The 21,038-nt window shown below is 37.8% G+C and overlaps 1 protein-coding gene across 1 annotated transcript in view; it reads left to right on the top strand.

Moving 5' to 3' along the window:
• Positions 1 to 20,728, top strand: part of LOC109072285 (transmembrane protein 132C-like) — a 136,077-nt gene extending 115,349 nt beyond the window's left edge. Inside the window, exons 5-9 of the mRNA XM_042747705.1 lie at positions 2,096 to 2,239; positions 7,591 to 7,799; positions 11,530 to 11,797; positions 13,433 to 13,624; positions 15,764 to 20,728. Of these exons, the coding sequence (XP_042603639.1) occupies positions 2,096 to 2,239; positions 7,591 to 7,799; positions 11,530 to 11,797; positions 13,433 to 13,624; positions 15,764 to 16,882 (1,932 nt within the window). The 3' untranslated portion in view covers positions 16,883 to 20,728. The remainder of the gene's footprint in view (positions 1 to 2,095; positions 2,240 to 7,590; positions 7,800 to 11,529; positions 11,798 to 13,432; positions 13,625 to 15,763) is intronic.
• Positions 20,729 to 21,038: the final 310 nt, after the last annotated feature.

Here is a 21,038-nt window from a genome sequence, read left to right as displayed (position 1 = left end):
AATGAGAGGCTTTCCACCACTTTGCCTGTTTTACTCTTGAATTCTGTTTTTAATTCACTGCGTAATCTTCAGGCTTGACTGAAAATTACATTGTTCGGTTTTAACAGCTGGTGAATGGACACATTGAAAGACATTTGAAAGCCGAACAGTGTCGCTGGGTTCTTTGAATTCATCTGAGCGGGAAGTGAGTGAAAGGAGGAGAGCGAATTGTAAACACTTCACCCATCCCATCCTGTGGAATATTTATCAGAGTCATTTTCCTGGTCTTGATAAATTAATGTTTTGACAGCAAATCAAACACAAGCGATAACTCCCTGTCAAAATGTCTGAGCGGAAGGTTTGAATACCAAGCTCTCGCTGCTCAGACTACGTTCCTATTGCACATTTACATAATTTTGAAATCAAGGGAAATGGCATATTCAAATTCTACCTCAGAAGTAGACAGCACAGCCTGTGTTAGATAGAAAATAATGATCGGCTTAAACGCATAAAGGGAGAGAAAGGAAGAGGCTCGTTTATCCTTACGATTGTGGTGCATTAAAGTGAAAATGATTGAAATAAGAATCAGCTGCCAAGTGAAGCCTAAAGTGGGATCAGCCTGGAGAAAAAAAAAGAACAGAAGACCTCAGTCTTATTAACAAGCTTGAAATTTCATTATCCACAGTTCAGGATTAAATAATGTTATCTGTTTTCTCTAAAGGAGATTGGCGAGAGCTGTGACATAAAGAGAAGAAAAGACCCTATGATGAAGAACAAAACCATCGCAGAGGGCTTCTTTATTTAGGTTTATCCATCTCAAAGTGCTGCGTGGTTTATGATGAGGGCAGTCTTGTGTCGTCTCCTCACCCATAGCCCCAGCCGGCAAGAAAAACTCATTTCAGACTTAAATGATCTAATTATCCAGCCTTTGGTGTGTTTGAACTGTAAACTGAACACACGGACATGTTTCAGATAAGTTTATACGCAAAGAGAGAATGGATTCACAGAAACAGTTACCTTAGCTGTCATTTCTCCATAATTACAGGATATTTCTGTGAAAATAAGATGTGCCTACAGTGTTTTTCCCAGACATTGTTCTCTTTGTAAAGCATATTTCTGGAAATTCCCACAGTGGTATTGATGTTTGCTGTAAACATTATTTTTATCTTTATTACTGTTGCTTCCTCAGTCAAGCATCACTATGTCTTGCCCATATTTAGGGTTAGAAATCTGGATAAGTATTATGTTTGTGTGTGTGTGTGTGTGTGTGTGTGTGTGTGTGTGTATAATTCATATTTTAAGTTTTATTATATGATTAAGTTTTCTTGAATTTTTTGATATATTAGGTGTTTTATGTTTTTATCTGTTATTTATCTAAAAAGTAAAATAAAAAATGATTTAATATCATTTTCTAATCTTTTAATTTTAGATTTAAAAATATATTTATTATATTTAAATTTAAAATGGCTATTTTTATTTTAGTTAATATCTAAATATAATATGGTATTTTAAAAAAAAAATAATCAGAAGTGCTATTTTTGCCTGTTTTATGATAAAACAGCCCAAACGAATTCTGAAGATTCCACATCTGATAACTCATCTTGAAGCTCCTTTGATCTAGGGCAGTAAGCAACCACTCAAAACATCCTAGCAACTACAAACAACATGTTAAAACTACTCTGAACACCTTAGCAAACACATAGCATTGGCTTGGCAAATTACCCACAATACCCTAGAGTCATGCTGAAGAGTTCTGAATGGGCAAGCGTTCATATTTTCTTCCAAAGATGTGTGAAAATCTTTTTTCTTTTTGTAGTGACTTGATAGTGAACCTTATTCCTGTGTGTGTTTTTCATGTCAATATAGATTATCTGAGAGTGAATCAGTTTCATAAAAACAGAATGTGTTGTTTGGCTCTAAACAGACCTCTCCATCTCACTCTGAGACTCTCCAGAGCTGATGACTCTAATTGAATGATATGACTCACTGGGTTAATAGCGCGACTCAATGTTGGGGCTGAAGAGATGGAGCTGACAGAATGACGAATTATTGTGAATAATTGCAAGTGAATTATACTGAGTTAACGCAGTCTGATTGATCTGCCCTCTGTGTGCAGGAGACAGAGATCCTTAACGCCGCAGTGCTCACCGGGAAAACTGTTGCCATGCCAGTGAAAGTGGTCACTGTTGGAACCGAAGGTACTGTGACCGATGTGACAGAGTCGGTGGAATGTCGCTCAACGGATGAGGAAGTGGTTAAGGTGGGCAAATCATGCACGGGTCACTAAAATGAACAAACCACACATTTGTTTTTTGGGGTACTTTTGACCTTACGGACTTTAAAAAATAAAAAAATTAACTATTCACACTCTCAGTAGTTTAGTTTAATTAGCCAAATAACAGCCAGTTTTGCCATTTCTATCACAGTGAAATTTCCAACAAATTTCTAATTATGTTTAATAACATTCTGTGGTGGAAATGACGGTGATGGAAATTGACATATATGTACTGTATTTATTTAGTATGCTGATGGAATTTTTATATACCCTAAATGTGCACAGATGCCGACCAAATTATTCTAAATGATTTTAAAAAATAATTTTATTAGTAATTTGTGAGATACTGTGATGTGGTGTGATTTACTGTAAAACTAAGCAAGGAAACAAAAGCTAAAAGAACCTGCAGAAACACATAAGCTCAGAATAATTTTGTAACCAAGATAACAAAAGAACTGTTGAGGGAACATAGAGTGTATTAAGGTTGCTATATTAGATTTGATTTAAAGCGCTATACATTCAACCGCTCTGAAGTAATGTCTATTTTCAGATGTCAAGCCAGAGGCGAAAAATCAAAGGGATGTTAAATGCAGTCTTTTCAGAACAAGCTTGTGCCTTCCACTTCCATCTGCCATTTGGGAACAAAATATGAGAGCATTTTATGAGGGAGAAAATGACAATGTGTGTGTATTAACTCCCTTAGGGTTTAATTATCTGATGAACACCACACACTGAAACACTGACCTCTGGAGAGGAATCCCCCTTTCCTCCCCACCAAAGCTGACACACACACACGCACACACACACACAGGCACTGTGACCTGGTTTCAGAGCATCTGAATACACTATACCATTATTTTTGTCTACATTGACTTTTGAGCACTGCAGATTTTGTATATTTAATTCAAATATAATGCATTGCATGGCTTCCCTTTGTATTTTCTATATTAATAATCCGTGGCAGTGCATGTACCAATTGATGTTACCGTCATATTTCTTAATATAATTCTCTACACACTGCCATTGAACCTGAGTTATTGTCTAACCCTGGGTAAAATGGTGGCTTTGAAAGAGCTTTAGCTTTTAAAAACCTGCACCATAGCAAGGGTAGGATCACTTAGCACTGATCCAAACACCAAAGGTATACAGTGTGAAACAATGCAGTGCCAGTATATTACAGTGAGTTGTTTAGCAACAAATAGCTAATCATAAACTAAACATAGTGATTACTAACTATAGTGTTAAATACGAACAAGATATCCAAGAGTTATGTTTAGGATCTGGTTAGCAATTTCAAGTGTGAAAAGCTTTATCTTTGACTATTTTCCTGCTACAGTTCCCAGCCAAATTTAATGTAAAAAAAAAAATTTCTTAAGGGCATTTCAATTAGCAGCTGTTGATATTATGTGTGTCAGATGAGATTATGAAACCCAGTGGAAAGACACGTAGCTGTTATTGTGTTGGATGTGCAGTATTTCTTTGTGATGTGTTTGGATTTCAAGCTGTCTAGACCATCCGGCAAATGAGAAGATCTTCTGCACAGGCAGATACAGGAGATGGACAGACTGAGAGAGTAATGAGAGAGGGAAAAACAGGAAAGGATAGAGACAGAAGTCAGGAGAGGTATGGAAATGGTACATACAGTGAGTTGTAGAGCTGGAGCAATTGTACTGTGTCTTTTAGATGACACAGTATCACCACACTGCAGGAGGATTGTTTGTGTTCACAACCAATAAATAGACTATCCATTAAAAAAAATTAAAGTTACAGTAGTTTAACTGCACTACAAAGGCGATATACATTAACTACACTTTTCATCAAAATTGAAGTTTGCCATCATAGAGAAGTACAGAATAGTCAGGCAATCCTTTTGAGAAATGAGCAAACTACACTTGATGATGGTGATACATGGCAGCATTTGAATATGTTTTGTGAATTTATATGTAAAAATAGTTTAAATATTTGAAACCATTAAATATTATTTCCTCAAATTAAAAATAAATTGAATCAGAGTTCATTTTAATGCACTAAATTATCTTTGCTTGCCGTTTAGGGGGAAGTCATGGCCTAATAGAGAGTTTGAATCCTAACCTTAAGGTTGTGGGTTCGAGTCTCGGGCCGGCAATACCATGACTGAGGTGCCCTTGAGCAAGGCACCGAACTCTCAACTGCTCCCCGGGCACCGCAGCATAAATGGCTCCCCACTGCTTCGGGTGTATGTTCACGGTGTGTGTGTGTGTTCACTGCTGTGTGTGTGCACTTTGGATGGGTTAAATGCAGAGAACGAATTCTGAGTATGGGTCACCATACTTGGCTGTATGTCACGTCACTTTTTTTTTTTTTAAGCTAAAAATAGTGATACACAGCACCATTTAAAATGTAAAAATATTTTTACAATTTTTTCAATAAATGTTATAGTTTTATTTTTATAGTATTTTATATGATATGACCCTGGACCACAAAACAAGTCATAATAGTACATTTTTGAGATTTATACATCATCTGAAAGCTAAATAAATAAGCTTTCCACTGATATATGGTTTTAGGATATGACAATATTTGGCTGAGATACAACTGTTTAAAAATCTGGAATCTGAGGGTGCAAAAAAATAAAAATATTGAGAAAATCGCCTTTAAAATTGTCCCAATAAAGTTCTTAGCCATGCATATTACTAATTTAAAAAATCTGATAAAAGTTTTTATATATTTACGGTGGTAAATTTACAAAATATCTTCATGGAACATGATCTTTGCTTAATATCCTAATGATTTTTGGCATAAAGAAAAATCAATCATTTTGACCCTTACAGTGTATTGTTGGCTATTGCTACAAATATATCCATGGTACTTTTGACTGGCTTTGTGGTCCAGGGTCACACACACACACACACACACACACACACACATACACACACACACACACACACACATATACATATGTGTATCATTTTATTTGAATGCATTTGATTATTATCTCAGTTTGCTGAATCTCATATACTCTGAAAAGCAATCCTGTGAGCAGTATACAGCCATGTAACATTTTCTTGCAACTGGAAAAGCTACTCTGTTTCGTGCCATTAAACTTGCAGTTTTTAGTTTGTAGCATCTCTGCTCTTTGCTAGTTTCTCCCAACATCGGGTTCACCTTGAGGTGAGCGCGTAGTGATGCTCAAGATGCACTCTGCTAATTACCTCAGTCAGAGATGGACAGGCAGAGAGGGACAGCATTTGCGTCAGGCAGCAAAGTCTCTCCGTGTGCCTGTTGAATGGGTCATTAAGTACCCAACCCAGTTCCCCGCGGGGGTCTTGATGTCCTCTGTAAGTGTCCCTCTCTTCAGCAGTCTTAATGTTTCTGATTAATGCTCTGCCAGGCTGGTTATGGTGTATATAGATGCTCATGGGAAGGGCATGTTGCAGTAAAGTTAGATTGACCAATGTTCTCCACACAGCCTGTACAACCAAACCAATACCCTTCATGGGTTGCCAGAGCACCTCTGAGTATCTCTGGCTCTTGTGGGAGATTTACAATCTGTAAACGAGGAAGTAAAGAATACAATTGTCGATGTGAAACTGCAAATTGGTCTATTATGTCATTTATATGGGCAGATCCAGACAATTTAACAGTTTTTACAGGTGTTTAACAGATATAATTGCTGTGGGGAATTATAATACTATTTAAGTTCACTGCAGTTGTTCATTATTACAAGCCTAGGCGTCATTTACTTTCAGTCACTTTTTCCAGTGCCGATTTTGTCCCCACATTTTTATGATATAGCTCACAGCAGGGATATATATTTAAAGATGATAGGTGTTGTTAACTGGACCAACAATTCATATATCAGTTTTTAATTGCCGATCCATGTGTTTTTCCACTGACCTCCAAAACTCCAAATGTGTGGCAGATATAAGAATTAAGTTTACAAATTAAATAATGCATTTGAGCACTTCAGTTGTTCAGCAAGAACAGTTGCCTATTCAAATCACTATGTACATTTACTTTAAATATGATTCTTTACTGCAGATGCAATGTATTACACAGACTTTATTTTTTAAAACAATAAAAGATCATTTTAAATCATGTGTGCACAACCTAATTATCTGTAATATACACTACCACTTTTGTTTTTGAAAGAAGTCTCTTATGCTCTTACAAAGGCTACAATTATTTAAAAAAAAAAAATCAGTAAAAATGTTAACATTGTGAAATATTACAATTTTAAACAACTGTTTTCTGTTTCAATGTATGTTGTGATGTAATTTGTTAGATTTTATTTGATTTTGTACATGTATAATTATGTTGTAGCCATTATCACAATTCAACTTATTGCTCCTTTCACAGGGTTCAGTGTGCACTGTATAATGGATACGGAAAACTTAAAGTTAATCACAGCTCATATAAATCCACCATTGACTTCCCCCAATGTCACAAATAGAAAAGCAGTGTAAAACCCTTTGTGACATTTCTTTGGAATTCAGTGGTTTCTGTTTGTCTTTTAAAACCGTTAATGTGAAAAAAGCTGGAATTGATTCCTGGTATACTCTGAGCAATCAGCAAATGAGAACTTGGTGAAAGCTTGGCTACTGACTGCAGCTACTAAATAGCAATCTGGTATTGAGATGTAACAAGCATGATGCTCTGGAAAATGGCACAGCATTAGGGAAATCTCACAAACAACCGACACTCTTATCATCTTAGATTTTAAGCTGATGGGCAGCTGCTCAAAAATCAAGCCATGCCATTGGTCCATATCCACATCTGTTGTTTTTAAAGAAGCCCTCAAGTTGATTGGATGAGATGTGGTTTTCTCCGCCAGGTATTATAAGAGTTAGCTAAGAGCAGTATAGATGCTCTGCACATGAATTACTTTGCTGCAACAGAAGAACTTGACCACTTAGCTTTTTTCTGTCTTCTTCTATCCCTCCATCTGCTTGGCTTCTTTCAACCCCAAAGCCTGAGAAATATAGACATCCAAACACACTCATTATCAACAGGAACTACTCCCCCACCGACTGTAGTCAGAAATAAATACTTGGACAGACCAGTCAAAGCCCATCCAATTTCTCATCTTCCTCATTAAAGCTCAGAATAAAAGCGAATAACAGCGGCACAAAAAACCCACAAAGGCCAGGCTGTTTTTCACATATTGCGCTGATTAGCACAAAAAGAGGCCTCATTTTTTTGCGCTTTCAAAATTTGAAATTGTCGCCAGGAAATTGGAGCGAAAAGTAGGCTGATACCTTGGCCAGGGCTGCAATTTCCTTTAATTTAGTGCTGCTTTGAATACAGTGTTGCTTGAACGCTTTGTCTGCTGTCTGATTTGTATTCCTGCCTCTCAGGTGTCCGAAAGGTGCGATTATGTGTACGTCAACGGCAAGGAGACGCGTGGGAGGGTGAGGATGATGGTGAACTTCACCTACAGTTACCTCAGCGCTCAGCTGGAGATGAGCGTATGGATGCCACAACTCCCCCTGCAGATCGAGATGTCTGATCCAGAGCTTAGCCAGATCAGGAGCTGGAGAGTTCCTGTAGATGCTGCCAATCAGAGGTTAGCGATGTTTTTGTTTCAAGGAATCACATTGGGAAGTTGGTTGGCGCCAATAGCCTTGTGGGCAGCATGCCGACATACAGCGCCGCTGCGCTTTGGGCGTTCCGTGTTAGAATCCTGACTTAAGGACCTTTCCCAAACCAATCCCCTTCTCTCTTTCCCACTTCACTTACTGTCATGTCTGATCTGTCCTATATCACAAAGGCAAAAATGACAAAAAAAAATTCTTAAAAGAGAAAAAAGAAATGGAAGTTGTGTAGAATATTATATGACCGCTTTACATTTTTAAAAATAAAAAATAACCAAATTATGGTGCTGCAAATTGTTATTATTATTGTTACCTAAATACACTTTAAGTGTATAGTCTAAATAAAAGCCTTTACCACTGCAAATGACCTTTTTCTTATTTGATGGGTTTTATGGTTGCTAAAGGTTACTCATAGAAGTATACAGGCCAAAAAACAATCTTTATTTTTGAGAGTTATAATTATATAACTTCTATAAATTATAATTGAGATAAAAGAGCCTGGAAACTATGTTCTGTCAAGTTTTATAATCTTTAGCTGAGCAGAAAATATCCTGCACAGCCCACACATGTTATGCAATATGTTTCTGCTGGTAATTTGTAAGCGCAAAGATTTCATACATTACTGTAATAAGTCTCTCAGTACTGCACAGCACCAATGACGCTCCAGCTCGCCGGTGTCAGTCTGCCCTGTCTTTATCCAGCCTCTCCTCAGCCATTTTCATGCTCTGTCATTCTTGGGTAACAGCAGACGTGTAGCGGAGCTCTCTCTGGAAAGCATGATGGAGGTGAGGGGAGGATGCGGTGGGTGACTTTTTAATTACCGCTGGGTGGTCTTCAGGCACACCTGCCTCTGACGTGCCAGCACCAGACAACACGCAGGTTAATGCTGCTGTATGCTGCAGATATCCACAAGATAATTTTTAATTACTCTTCCACCAGAAACAATCCTGCCGGATTGACTCATGCATGATAAGTGAGAACAGGATGACGGATGACAGATGGAATGAGCGGTGGAGAAATTGCGAGGCATTAATGAGTCTGAGGAATAATTGTTGTTATACTATAAGTTGTGTGGTTGTCAGCAAGCAAATGTGTGGATTGCACAATGATCGCTCGCCCATTATCTCAGTATGAAGATTCTATGACCAGACCTTCTCTTGCACTAGTCCACTTGTGAATTTAAGGATCTCTGAGCGAATTAAATAAAAAAAAAAAAAAACCTGAGAAAAATTTCAGCAGTCATAAATATTTCTTACTTACCATGAAATGGTATTTTACATTATTTCGAATTAAATATATATATATATATATATATATGCAGGTTCATGTGGCGGCCAGCTTCATAACACCCCCATTCAACTAATTTCACAAACAATACACACAATAAACACACAATCACAACACCAATCAACTCTAATCAGGAAGATTACAAACAACCAGATTCTGGTGCACAAACACTAGTGACAAACAAGTCATTTTGTGGCTCATAGCATCTTGTTTGAGTGACAAACAAGTCATTTTGTGGCTCATAGCATCTTGTTTGAGTCTCTATTATCTATTATGTTATTATTTTGTTCCTGAAATAATAATTTGATGGTTTTTGGTGATGAATATTCCATATTATGTGTTGCCACTTAGAGTTCTGCAGGAAATAAACTCTAGAGTCTAGACAAAGGCTTTTTGTAGTGGAAAAGTTATTTTGACTATTAAGAGGTTCTTCATACTAAGAAAGACCTTCAGTAAAAAAAAAATTAAAAGGGACATCATTGTTCTTCTATGGTATCAATGTGAAAGTTCTTCTGAGCATCAAAGGTATTTTGAAAAATATCAGCGTGGTCCAATGTTATTTTGGACTTCTTCAGAATATCTTCAGTTTTCCACAAAAGAAAGTGCATCATACAGGTTTCGAACAACATGAGGGAATACATTTTGACTGAATTGTTTTTTATGCGTGAGCTGTTCCTTTAAGATAGTGGCCAGCTGGTGAGTTGCGTTCATAAAAAACCCATGTTTACTCACATTTGGCACTTGACGAGTCTTAAATTTGCACCCTTGTTGTATCATATGTGCCCTTGGTCCTGAGGTTGTATCTGTCTCGAGTAGCGTTTTGAAAGCGGGAAACATGCGGTTGTGTTGTAAGACTGTGTCTCATTATTCCTGAGACCTCCTGTGACCTGACATTCCTCAGCTGAGTGCCGCCTGCCCTGTTTATACACCTGTGTAATGTAAATGTCATGCTGTTTCTACCGTCGGACAGGCGTCGTTGCGTAAAAGTCTAGAGGAGCGTGGCCTCCCCTCTGGTCAAAGCCACCATGTTAATCTGCCACTGCTGTTGTTTTTTTATTTCGGATGACTTCGACTCATTAAAAATAATGGAACCGTCAGAGCTGCCCCCCCTTCCCCTTTCACCTGGTGCTGGGCTGTTTGTTGTGAGGAGAGGAAATGCATCACTGTAATGTGAAAAGGGTTCAGTTGAAAAGGGTTCAGTTGAGTCGCAGCCTGTTGAAGCGACTCGCCCATTATAAGAGGCTGAAAACTGCCGCTGCTCTATATTTTTGTCATGTCTGTTTTTTCATTAATGCTTTTTTTCTTAGAAAGTAAATGAAAGTTTTTGTTTTTACACTTTTAAGTTACGTAAAGCAAGGCAGCAAGGCAGCAATTTTAGAATATAGTAGGTTGAGAACAGAATATATATTTTTTTCAACCATTACATTTTTTCATAATTCTGTAATTTCTACTTGAATTTGTCAACCAAATTCTTCCTCAGAAAATCATTTCATAGTTGCTGAATGTATTTTATCTATTAATAATTGCTTAATCAAAAAAAAAAAAAAAAATTCAGACGCCCAGCAAGCACTTAGACACTTTAAATAGAATAGAATAAAATATAATAGAAAATGTTTTCAGCCATTTAATTTTTCAAAGTTCTTTTGTTTTTTCTACTTGTCAACCAGAATATTCATCAGAATATCCATCTAATTTCACGTTGATTTTGTCGAGTATGCATACATACATATATGATTTTTAAATGAAAAATAAAGATTCAAAATATTAATTTGAATCTTCAAAAATAAAAATTTTAATCTTCAAAAATAAAAATTTGAAAATAAAATTAGATTTTACCTAAAAATATTATTTATTCACACTAATTTTGTTCTGTTTATTCTTTATCTTTTATGTATAAACATTTTTAAATTTTTTAATGTTTTATTGTCCTAAAATAGAATAGAATAGAACAGAAAATGTTTTTCAACCATTTAATTTGTCTCGCTTCTTGTCTTTTCTACTTGATTTGAGCGTCAACCAGAATATTCATCAGATAATAATTTTAATGTGGATTAAAGTATATTATAACTATAAAAAGTATCAGCCATCTAATTTCACATTGATTTTGTTGAATATGTACACACACACACACACACACACACACACACATATATAAAATATAAAATTAAGATTCTAAAAATTCAATCTTTGAAAATAAAGTGTGAAAATAAATTAGATTTTATCTAAAAATATTTTTTAGAACTAATTTTTTTCTGTTTATTTTTATTATATATTTTTAACTATTTAACTATATATTTTAACTATTTAATTTTTTGATTTTAGAATACAATAGAATAGTCCTGATTGGAAAAGAATGCTTAACCGGGCACAGCAGGATGGGATGTAACGTGCTATTGATTGCTCTTTTTACTGCAGGTCTAGAGAGGATGACGGGGATGAAGGAGTCAAGAAGGATCGGAGCTGTGGTCCACAGTACCAGAGCACCACCGTCCGTGTTCTCACACACTTTGAGGCAGAGCCAGAGGAATGGCAGGGCCAGCCAGAATTCCTCTTGGGCAGTGACTGGCAAGTGGACGTGACAGAGTTGGTGAGAGACTCTTTAAGGGTGGTGGATGAACGCGTAGCCAAGCTGTCAGAAGAACAGGTCCTCATCGGTCTGAACACAGGCATCACCAAGGTTCAGGTGAGAAACAGGAAGAATGTACTGTATGTGTGATTATGTTTAAAAGTGACATAATGTACTATTAAAAAAATTAATATCTTTACAGAAAATGCAGACCACGGCTGCATTACTACAATAATCTACTAAATCTATGGATTTTCGGCATTGTTAAAACTTTTTCCATGATTCATTTGTTCTAGCATATTATGCAATTTCCTCAACACACCAAACCAGAGCTGCCCATTTTGTCAGGAACAAAACTGACAGTTACAGCTGACTAAGCCGCAGTTCCCTTGTGTTCATACTGCATGAATAAAATGTGAGGACATCCTTGTTTTCTTTGGAAAATCCTGGCTGTCATTTGTCTATTTCTCTGTGCGGATGAGAGGTGAATCAGTCCGAGTTGTGATGTGACACGTGTACACTGTCAGACGAAAGCTAGACAGCACACCATCTCTCACTCCGCTCTGTCACAGCTTGTGTGCTGTCAGTCTGCACATCTCACAGCTCTTATAACAAATGATAATCTCCTTTATTAAGACCTACTAATGAAGGGTCAGTCTGTGAAAATCACATTTTTTCTTATAGATGTCACCTATACATTCACACATAATACACCTGCTCGACAAGCTAAAGTGCCATTAGAGTACTATCTGACAGCAAAAGTATAAGCCAGAGCCACAGGTGGACAGCGCTTTGATTTGATCCATTTGCTGAAAATTAAAATCAGATAAAAAGCCCAGTAATGGTGGGATGGAATATGTGGAATCTGCAAACCAGTGCTGCTTTATAGATCGAGATCTCTGAAATCAAAAACCCACCACTTAACCACGACCAAATTACCAATCGTCCACATTGCTATTAGACCAAACTCACAATTAAATTTCAAAAGGGGCCCACCTGTTTTTGCAGTTCATTAAAACTAAATTGAATGACTAATTACTTGCAATTAGAAGAGGGAAAATTTGTGTTGCTTTAAAATCAGAGCAAGAATTGGTTTCAAAGTAGACTTTTTGGAAGAAAAGATTTGTTGAAGTAGTGTAACAAGCACTAACTTCTATTTTATAGATCTATTTATAAAAAGTGGAGCACTGGGGCAGCATCTTACGCAATATTGGGTAATGCCCGAGGCTCCCCTTGCTTATTCTTATTTTATGTCTAATTAATAAATCTCTCAATTCAAATGGCAAATTAGGATGCTCTCGGAATAAGAGTGGAATATAAAAACAGAACACAAATTGTTTCTTTACCTTAACATGGCTGCATTTTAGAGTGGAAAACTGTTGCCTGTGGACTTACAGACAGTGTGCAAATGATGGTTAGAAGCAAGTGCGGGCCGAAGTTCCACTTACAGATAGGAAGTAAATGGCTTCTGACATTTCATTATAACATAATGAATGTTGAAATACAGAGGATATTAATTGATCCAGATAGGAAGTCTTCTCATCACATTTCGTATCGAAGTCATTTCCTTGCCTGTGTGTCAGATATCGCCATATGGCTGAGGGCGGACAGCTGTCATTTAGATTCTTGAAATTGCTTGTAGCCTACTCATTTTTTCTTGTCACTAAGTTTGTGTGAGAAACTAGGAGAGAATTTTCAGTTGTTTTACAGTGTTATGTAACAGAAGCATATCTGTCTGCGTTTTTTATCCAGGTGATGTCCCCATTGTCAGACTCTGTTCTGGCTGAGAGGATGATCCGAGTTCTGGATGATAAAGTCAGTATTACGGAGCTGGGCGTGCAGCTGGTTTCTGGCCTTTCCTTGAACCTTCAACTCAGCCCAGGAAGCAACAGGGCCATTGTGGCCACGGCTACCACACAGGAGACCATGCACAGTGTTAATCAGGTATTTAATAGGGCTGTAGTACTCGAGTCCGGACTTGAGACATTTTTCTATCGTCTCGGACTTTTCTCGGACTCGTTGGTGTTTGCACTCTGACTTGTCTCGGACTTGGTCATTGGACTCGCCAAATGTTTTAATCGGTCTCGACCAAGTCCAGCAATATGTTTTTTTCTCCTTTAAAACAAAACCACATTTGCATGACGTGCATGAAAACGCATGGTGCGCCGCTTTCTTCCAAAGCACTCTGTAGCCTGCGCTCTATGCTTGCACTCCCGTGGCGTCTGCCGTTGCTAAGCAACCATGACCTGCTCTCCATGAAGATGCAGAAGTTTCAGCAAAGGATAAATGGATTTCCAGCACTAAAAATCCCTTGCAGTAGCTCAGCTACTAAATTCATTTAAAAAATGGCTATCCTTGTACAGCTATGATCAGCTGTTTCTCCATCCTGGCTTAGCTTTCTTTTTTTCTTACGGGAAAGGATGAAGCTGATTCGCTGATTCTTGTCACATGACCAGCGGTGCACTTGCTGCGTTCTGAAAAGTTTAGATGTTTCTAATTAAATTTTCCACCTGTTAGATTCTGTTTTATTAATGTCTACACCTACCCCAGCCTTAAACTTACCCTTTACAATAATGAAATACTAATAATGTTGTACAGTGTGACAAAAATTATGCTGTATTTATGTGTGCATGCCCAGTAGCGCCAAATGTATCCCTTCTATCCCTTTGCGTGTGTGCGCTGCGCACACAATCATTTCAATCATTTAAATTTTTGACCACAGACATGATGTCAGCAAAAAGCAGCATTATAAAGTAAATAAAATGTAAATAAAGTACATAAAAAAAAAACAATTTGATCCTTCAGTTCCAAGGTGTCCTGCAGAGTTTAGCTCCAACCCTAATTAAACACACTTGAACCAGCTAATCAAGCTCTTAATAGACACACTAGAAACTTCCAGTTAAGGCCAGTTGGAGCTAAACTCTGCAGGGCATTGGCCCTCCAGGATCTAGTTTGAAGACCCCTGTCCTACAAAGTTTTTACTTTGCACATGCTTTTTGATCATTACACATAATAATGGAAAATGATTTTCTTAAAATAGGAGATATGCTGTCTCTCGCATCACATACATTATCAATAGTTAAGTATGTGGCTTTGAAGATGATCCTTTTTTTTCTCTCATTTGGACTCGGTCTTGACTTGGACTCGAAACTTTTGGACTTGGACTTGACTTCGACTCTAACCTCTTTGGACTTGGACTTGACTTCGACTCTAACCTCTTTGGACTTGGTCTTGACTCGGTCTCGACTAGTCCTGGTCTTGGACTTGTCTTGGACTCGACAAAACTGGACTTGACTACAGCTCTACTAATTAAACACTTTACAGTGAATAAAAATATATATGTTATATTAATAATGTTTGTTGTTGTTTTTAATTATTATTATTATTTTCAGTTATTTATTATAATTATTATTTAAAATAATATATTTTTCAGAATTGTTATTTGTTTATTACTATTATTAATTTCATTAGTATTCTATTATTGTTTAATTAATATTATTAATCATATTTTTTCATCTCCGTATTTTTTTTGTAGAGTGGCGTACAGGTTAGCTACTGTGAAATCTCATTGCAAATTTTAGCCACATGCCGTTAAATTGCGAATTGTGTTTTGGTTCCCAGGTCACAGTTTTGCATACAGTACTTCCGTGTCCATTTCTCCGAAATGTAGGGTTTTTGTATCCATGAGCAGGTGCAATCAATGTAATCACTGTCATTATGGACAAAGTCATTTGACATGGGCCGCATGTTGATGAGGAGTTGCAGTTTGTTAGAGGATCCTGCTGCTCAGGGCTGCCCACTTATTCTGAGTCATCTCACACTTAAAACCCTTTCTGATTAGTCTGATTTCACTAATCCTTTGCATCGGCAGGGGTTTTCTCTCTTCTCCACGTTGATAGACATAAAACGGGCAGATTGGTTAAATCTCCCGCTGATTGGTGCGTCTGTTCTCTTTAAAATGTGGTTTTGGGGACTTTTAAAGCTTTTGAACGGTCCTACAATGGGCTTTAGAATCATGCATAGTTGATGCAAGAAAATTTGCATTACCTGAAAGCATCTGTTCATGTTGTGTTTCTCTTCCAGGAGTCCCTTGTCAGTGCATGGCTTCAGTTCAGCGATGGCTCCATGACCCCTCTTGACCTCTATAACCCTGCTCATTTCATCCTTACGGCCACCTCGCTGGACGACCAGGTGGTGTCGGTGAAGAAAAGCACCAACTGGAGGTGGCCAGTGGTGGTGGCTAAGGGTGAAGGTCAAGGCATGTTGGTCCATTTGGAGATGTATGGACCTGAATCATGCCAAAAAACCAAACGGCACACAGTTCTGGCCGCAGGCAACGCAAATGTCCATGTGAAGTTTGGCCGTGATGAAGATACCGGAAACAGCGCGAGCGACAGGAGATACAGGCCCAATGCCCCATACTACGGTGGTTCGATCTCAGACATGGAGGCTGGAATCATGAACCGAGGCGCTACCACCATCAAAACCTCCATTCCAGGAAAAGCAAGCGGCAACAGGCTTTCAGCTGGTGATATTCCGGTGGATTTCTCTGAATTCCCAGTTCAAGCAGACCTTCCACCTGGCCGTAACGCAGAGGACGACCTGCTGCAATCTCGCCATGGGCTTACAGACCTGGAAATAGGCATGTATGCCCTGCTAGGTGTCTTCTGCCTGGCCATCCTGGTATTCCTAATCAATTGCGTCTCCTACGCCCTCAAATATCACAACAAGCAGCTACCATTGGAGGGCCAGGAGACCATGGCTCACTCCCATGACTGGGTTTGGTTAGGCCATGACGCCGAGCTGTTGGAAAGCCAGGCGGGTTTGTGTCTGGATCAAGAGGAGCTGGGCGGCACCATGGACTCTGGGCTGGGCCTGGAGGAAGGTAGCCAGCTCCTCAATGGCCTTTCGTCTCAGAAGAGCGTTCAAGGCCAAGTCCACAGGTCGGCCTCTGACTCAGGGTGCGCTGGGAGAGATCACAAGACCGAGTCCATAAACTCACCCACTACCAAAAGGAAACGGGTCAAGTTCACCACTTTCAGCCATAGCAAGCCCAGCAATGGCTGCCCATCCATAAGCCCACTTCTCATTGGTCAGAACGACATCAAATGGGTGTGCCCAGACATCGAGCTTGGGGACTCCGAAGAGCTCCGAAATTACATGGAAAGGTTAAATGAAAATGCTACTAAGAACATTGCATAGTGGGCTTGTAGTTATTTATGTATTTTTCAGACAAAAGCGTAGCTCACCCATATGCCTTCTAGGTAAGGAGGTGGTGGAGTGGGGGGGTGGATGGGTTGGCCTGACTCTTCTGCACTCAGATAAACTCTCATCTCACCATGAAAAGACAAGCCATTCATCTGGTCTTGTTTCCATGGCAACTGTCATGAGGGTTCATCATCAGGAACGAAGGAAAACAAAGATGGTTGTGAAACCGCTGAAGATGTGAGAACATTGGATTATGACAAATATTTCAATTGAGATGTCTATATTTTCTTTTTTCAAAGAAGAGGATTTTCCATTTCTATATTAAAAAAATATATATTTGTCTTTTGTTTTTCCTTTCTTATTTTATCACACTGAAGCCTGGTTGGTGGTGGTACCTTTTTGTGAGTGAATATCTCAAAGAGCTGACATTTAAACATATCAGTTGCGTGCTGGAAACCCAAGCATTTCCACAAATTGAACATTGACTGGCTATGATGATGAGTGAGAATACATTTTGTAAGGTTTTACATATTTTTATAAATCTCTGTTCCTGTCCGTGTTAGTGCGTCTACTGTATTTTTCCAAAGACTGACTCCCATATGTAAAAGCATGTGAATTCAAAGTATGGACAAAAAAAATGTCTATTTTGGAACTTTTTCCACCAACAATTTGAATGAACATGTATATACTGTGGAAGACTTCTGGGAAAACAGGCAGATAAATGACTCTCCATGTCTCTTCTGTTGAGCTGTTGAGCAAATTGTATTGTTGTAGGTAGTGTTATCAATATTGTATAATATGTTGTTTACAGTATTAGAATGATAGATGGTATGCACTCCAATTGCTTATGTATGTGTGCTATAAGGTTTTGTTTTCTTTTTTCATTTCTTTGATTTGCTTTGCTTTTTTTGTTCACTATGCTTACTTTTTCTCCTTACAGTGACTACCGTCTAGAACAAGAGATATCTAACCTACCCAAATGACTGTCCTTCTGATTAGTGTAATGATTAGGTTAAAGTTAATTGGATTGGATGAATTTGAGGGTGCAGTCCTCAGGTAATGTGAACACCACAGGACAGTTTTTATGTGAATAAACTGATTAGTCAAACACTCTATCTATATAAGTTTACTATTTCTAACCATCATACAGAATTTAATCAATACTCAATTACCCTTAACACAATTTATTTCCTAAACCATTCTCACTTAGATAATGTGTGGCAACTAATTCCTTAGTCAGGTGTGTCGGCACCGATGTGCATAAAAAAAAACAAAACAAAAAAAAAAATCAGTCCAACTGGATCATTCAAATGTCTTATTTAAGACTGTATTAATTAGAATAAAATCTAATTAATAGTATAAATTGTATTAATTAATTCTCTCCACTCTTCCCTGCTTGTCTTGTATTTTATGAAACGGAAACATACTTTTGAAGACCACAGAAGAATACTTGTACATGAGGAGGTTCATCCAGTGTTCAAGACTGTCTGGTGTTCACTTGAATACATAGTGCCGGTCCGTGGTACTATCAAGTCAATACTCTCAAAAAATATTTTGCCTATATGCGATGATTCATTGTTTATGTTGCATTTTAAGTAATTTTTTTCATCAGTAATTCATTCAGTTTAATTTTTTATTCAATTGTAGTCTGTTTTGTGAGCTGAAAAGCACTGCCTATTACCATAAACAATGTGAAAACCATTTTTTAATTTATGCATTGCATCACTGGGTTTTCTATGTGCATATTAAATAAAGCATCACATCCTGCTTTTCCACTTTTTACCAGTTGATGGCACTGAATTCTAACACCAGTTGCCTCAAAGGGAACGTGCAGATTTTGATGGTCATTCTCCTTGACAGGCACATGACCCAAGTCTACAAATAAAGGTTACGTGTTTAAAACTGCTGAACTATACTGTAAATGCGCAAGTACAATGTTGCGACTCAACATTGCTGCATATAATACAGTAAATGTTCTCAGAGCAGACTGTAATTTTACCCCACTGAACTGCAGTAAACAACAGGCTTTAACGAGAAGTGTGTTGTTGCGCCGTCTGAGCACCATGTAATTCAAAGGTTATTGCAGACACGATAGCCCTGGATGTGAGATATGGTCCATTTCTTCAGTCCTGCACATTAAAGGCTCATTAGTGCTAAACTATACAGGCAGGATCCCAGTGCTGGATGGTGCTGCTCCCTCCCCTCTGAGACAGGCCAGACTAATTAATGATCAGCGCGATGAGGCTTTACTCCATGTTAATTTGACATTACCATGCAACCCTTCGTGCTAAATGATTGTATTCATTTAACTACAGTGATCTGACAATTAACACCACCTTCATCACATGTGACAAAGAAGCGTGACTCCGCCTCGTTCATCTCCACAAACATTTGACCTGCCACTTGGGTACATTTTTGACGTGTATTTCCAGTGAATGTTTCATAGCTTATTGATATTTCCCGACAAGTCCTGTTAATTTATCTTTCATTATGATAACTAGAACGCAAACAAATTAAAGGATGAACATGTCAACACAACAAAGAGCTGTGAATGATTTTCCAAAGGCGCACAACTTTATCCAAGGTGGCGACCGAAACAATACAAGTTCATTAGTGGAAATCATATACGCACGCGTAATATCGTTCCCGGCGGGACAAATCTTTTTAAGATCCAAATTGAGAGCCTGCACACTTAACCCTCAGAGGGATGCTTCTGGAATTGGGTCTGTTTTTTTCCTTTTATCTCAGCTGATATTTTGGTATTTGGGTCTCTGTTCTCGCGTCTCGGAGGAATTACGCGAGAACTCTCTAAATTAAATCATGACATTAGCTGGTGTCTGTCAGGAGTGTTTATTAATACGGCTAATGTCGCAGGCTGGTTATTATCTGCATGAAATGCTTCTTTCTTTCCTTTCTCGAGCTCTTTAGATTTTATAAAACAAAGGGTGAGGAAAAAACAAAACCTTTCAACCTCCCATTAGCTGAGTTTTCAGAAGAGCATCTTGCTGTAATCTTGCCTTCTACTAGTAAACAATGTTGGCGTTGCTGTAAATGTCAACAGAGTTGTCAGTATAATGCCAGCACTGCTCTCACAACAGATGAAGACGGATGGCCAAACCTCCGACGTGCAAACAAATTTATAGGCGTTCTAAATATGAACATGGTAATGTAAAATACACGACATAGACTTCATTTCCCACTAACTTTTTGGCTCAGGTCTATAACTTTACAATAAACCTTTCGAGACTCATCATAAATGTCCATCAATGCCAGTTTATGAACTGTCAATCATCTTGGGACTCTGGACGTTGTTGCGCCTTTCATTTTTGCCCAGATAAGTGTCCATGACATGAACATCGTTTTTTTATGAGAACAGGCACTGCAGCGCATGCTCCATATATTTTGGATGTTTTTCCGTCGTCTCTGGCCTACTTTTATCTGCTGTTCAAAAAGGAGCTTCTCACTGTTCGACTTCTAGTAACAGCGTGACAGACCATAGTAAAGCAGCTGATAGAAGCAAAGTATATAGGAGACGAAAGAGTCTACACACCAAATGTTGCTCCATTTCACTATTAAATTGAACCAGTACTGCAGCCATCTCTGGCAGCACCGAGAAGATTGAAAATGGCTTTTATCATTGTTGTTTTTTTGCTGGTTAGTTTTTCCCGTGCGTTATGTTTAACAATGCAGTTCCTTCATATGGATGTCTCTTGTTCTTCCAACAAGCAGTGGCCTAAAGAATTGTTTGAACACTTAAACTGCACTTAAAGTGAATTTTATTGCATAAATGCACTGACAAGTCCAAATATTCTAGTTCTTTATTCTCTCAATTTAATCCCAACCAACAAATTAGTTAATTTGCAAAAACATATTTATCTATATATATATTTTTTTTTTAAATGTTTTTATTATGTTATCATGTTTTTAGTCTTAGCTGCATTTTCAAGTTATTTTTTACCTAACCAAAATAACCCAACTGTAGTTGATTGAGATTAATTGGAATGCACAATGAAAAAACATGATTTGTGAAAACTGTTTTTTTTTTTTTTTTTTTTTTTTTTTTTTTTTTTTTGCTTTAAAATTCTATTATGATATAAAAATCTGGCATTCCAGATATTATTGTAGTGGTCCATAATTTTTTTCTGCAGGT

The sequence above is a fragment of the Cyprinus carpio genome, chromosome B21, assembly GCF_018340385.1.
Source record: "Cyprinus carpio isolate SPL01 chromosome B21, ASM1834038v1, whole genome shotgun sequence".
In the NCBI taxonomy this organism is placed as follows: domain Eukaryota; kingdom Metazoa; phylum Chordata; class Actinopteri; order Cypriniformes; family Cyprinidae; genus Cyprinus; species Cyprinus carpio.
This window is presented reverse-complemented; position numbering and strand designations above follow the sequence as displayed.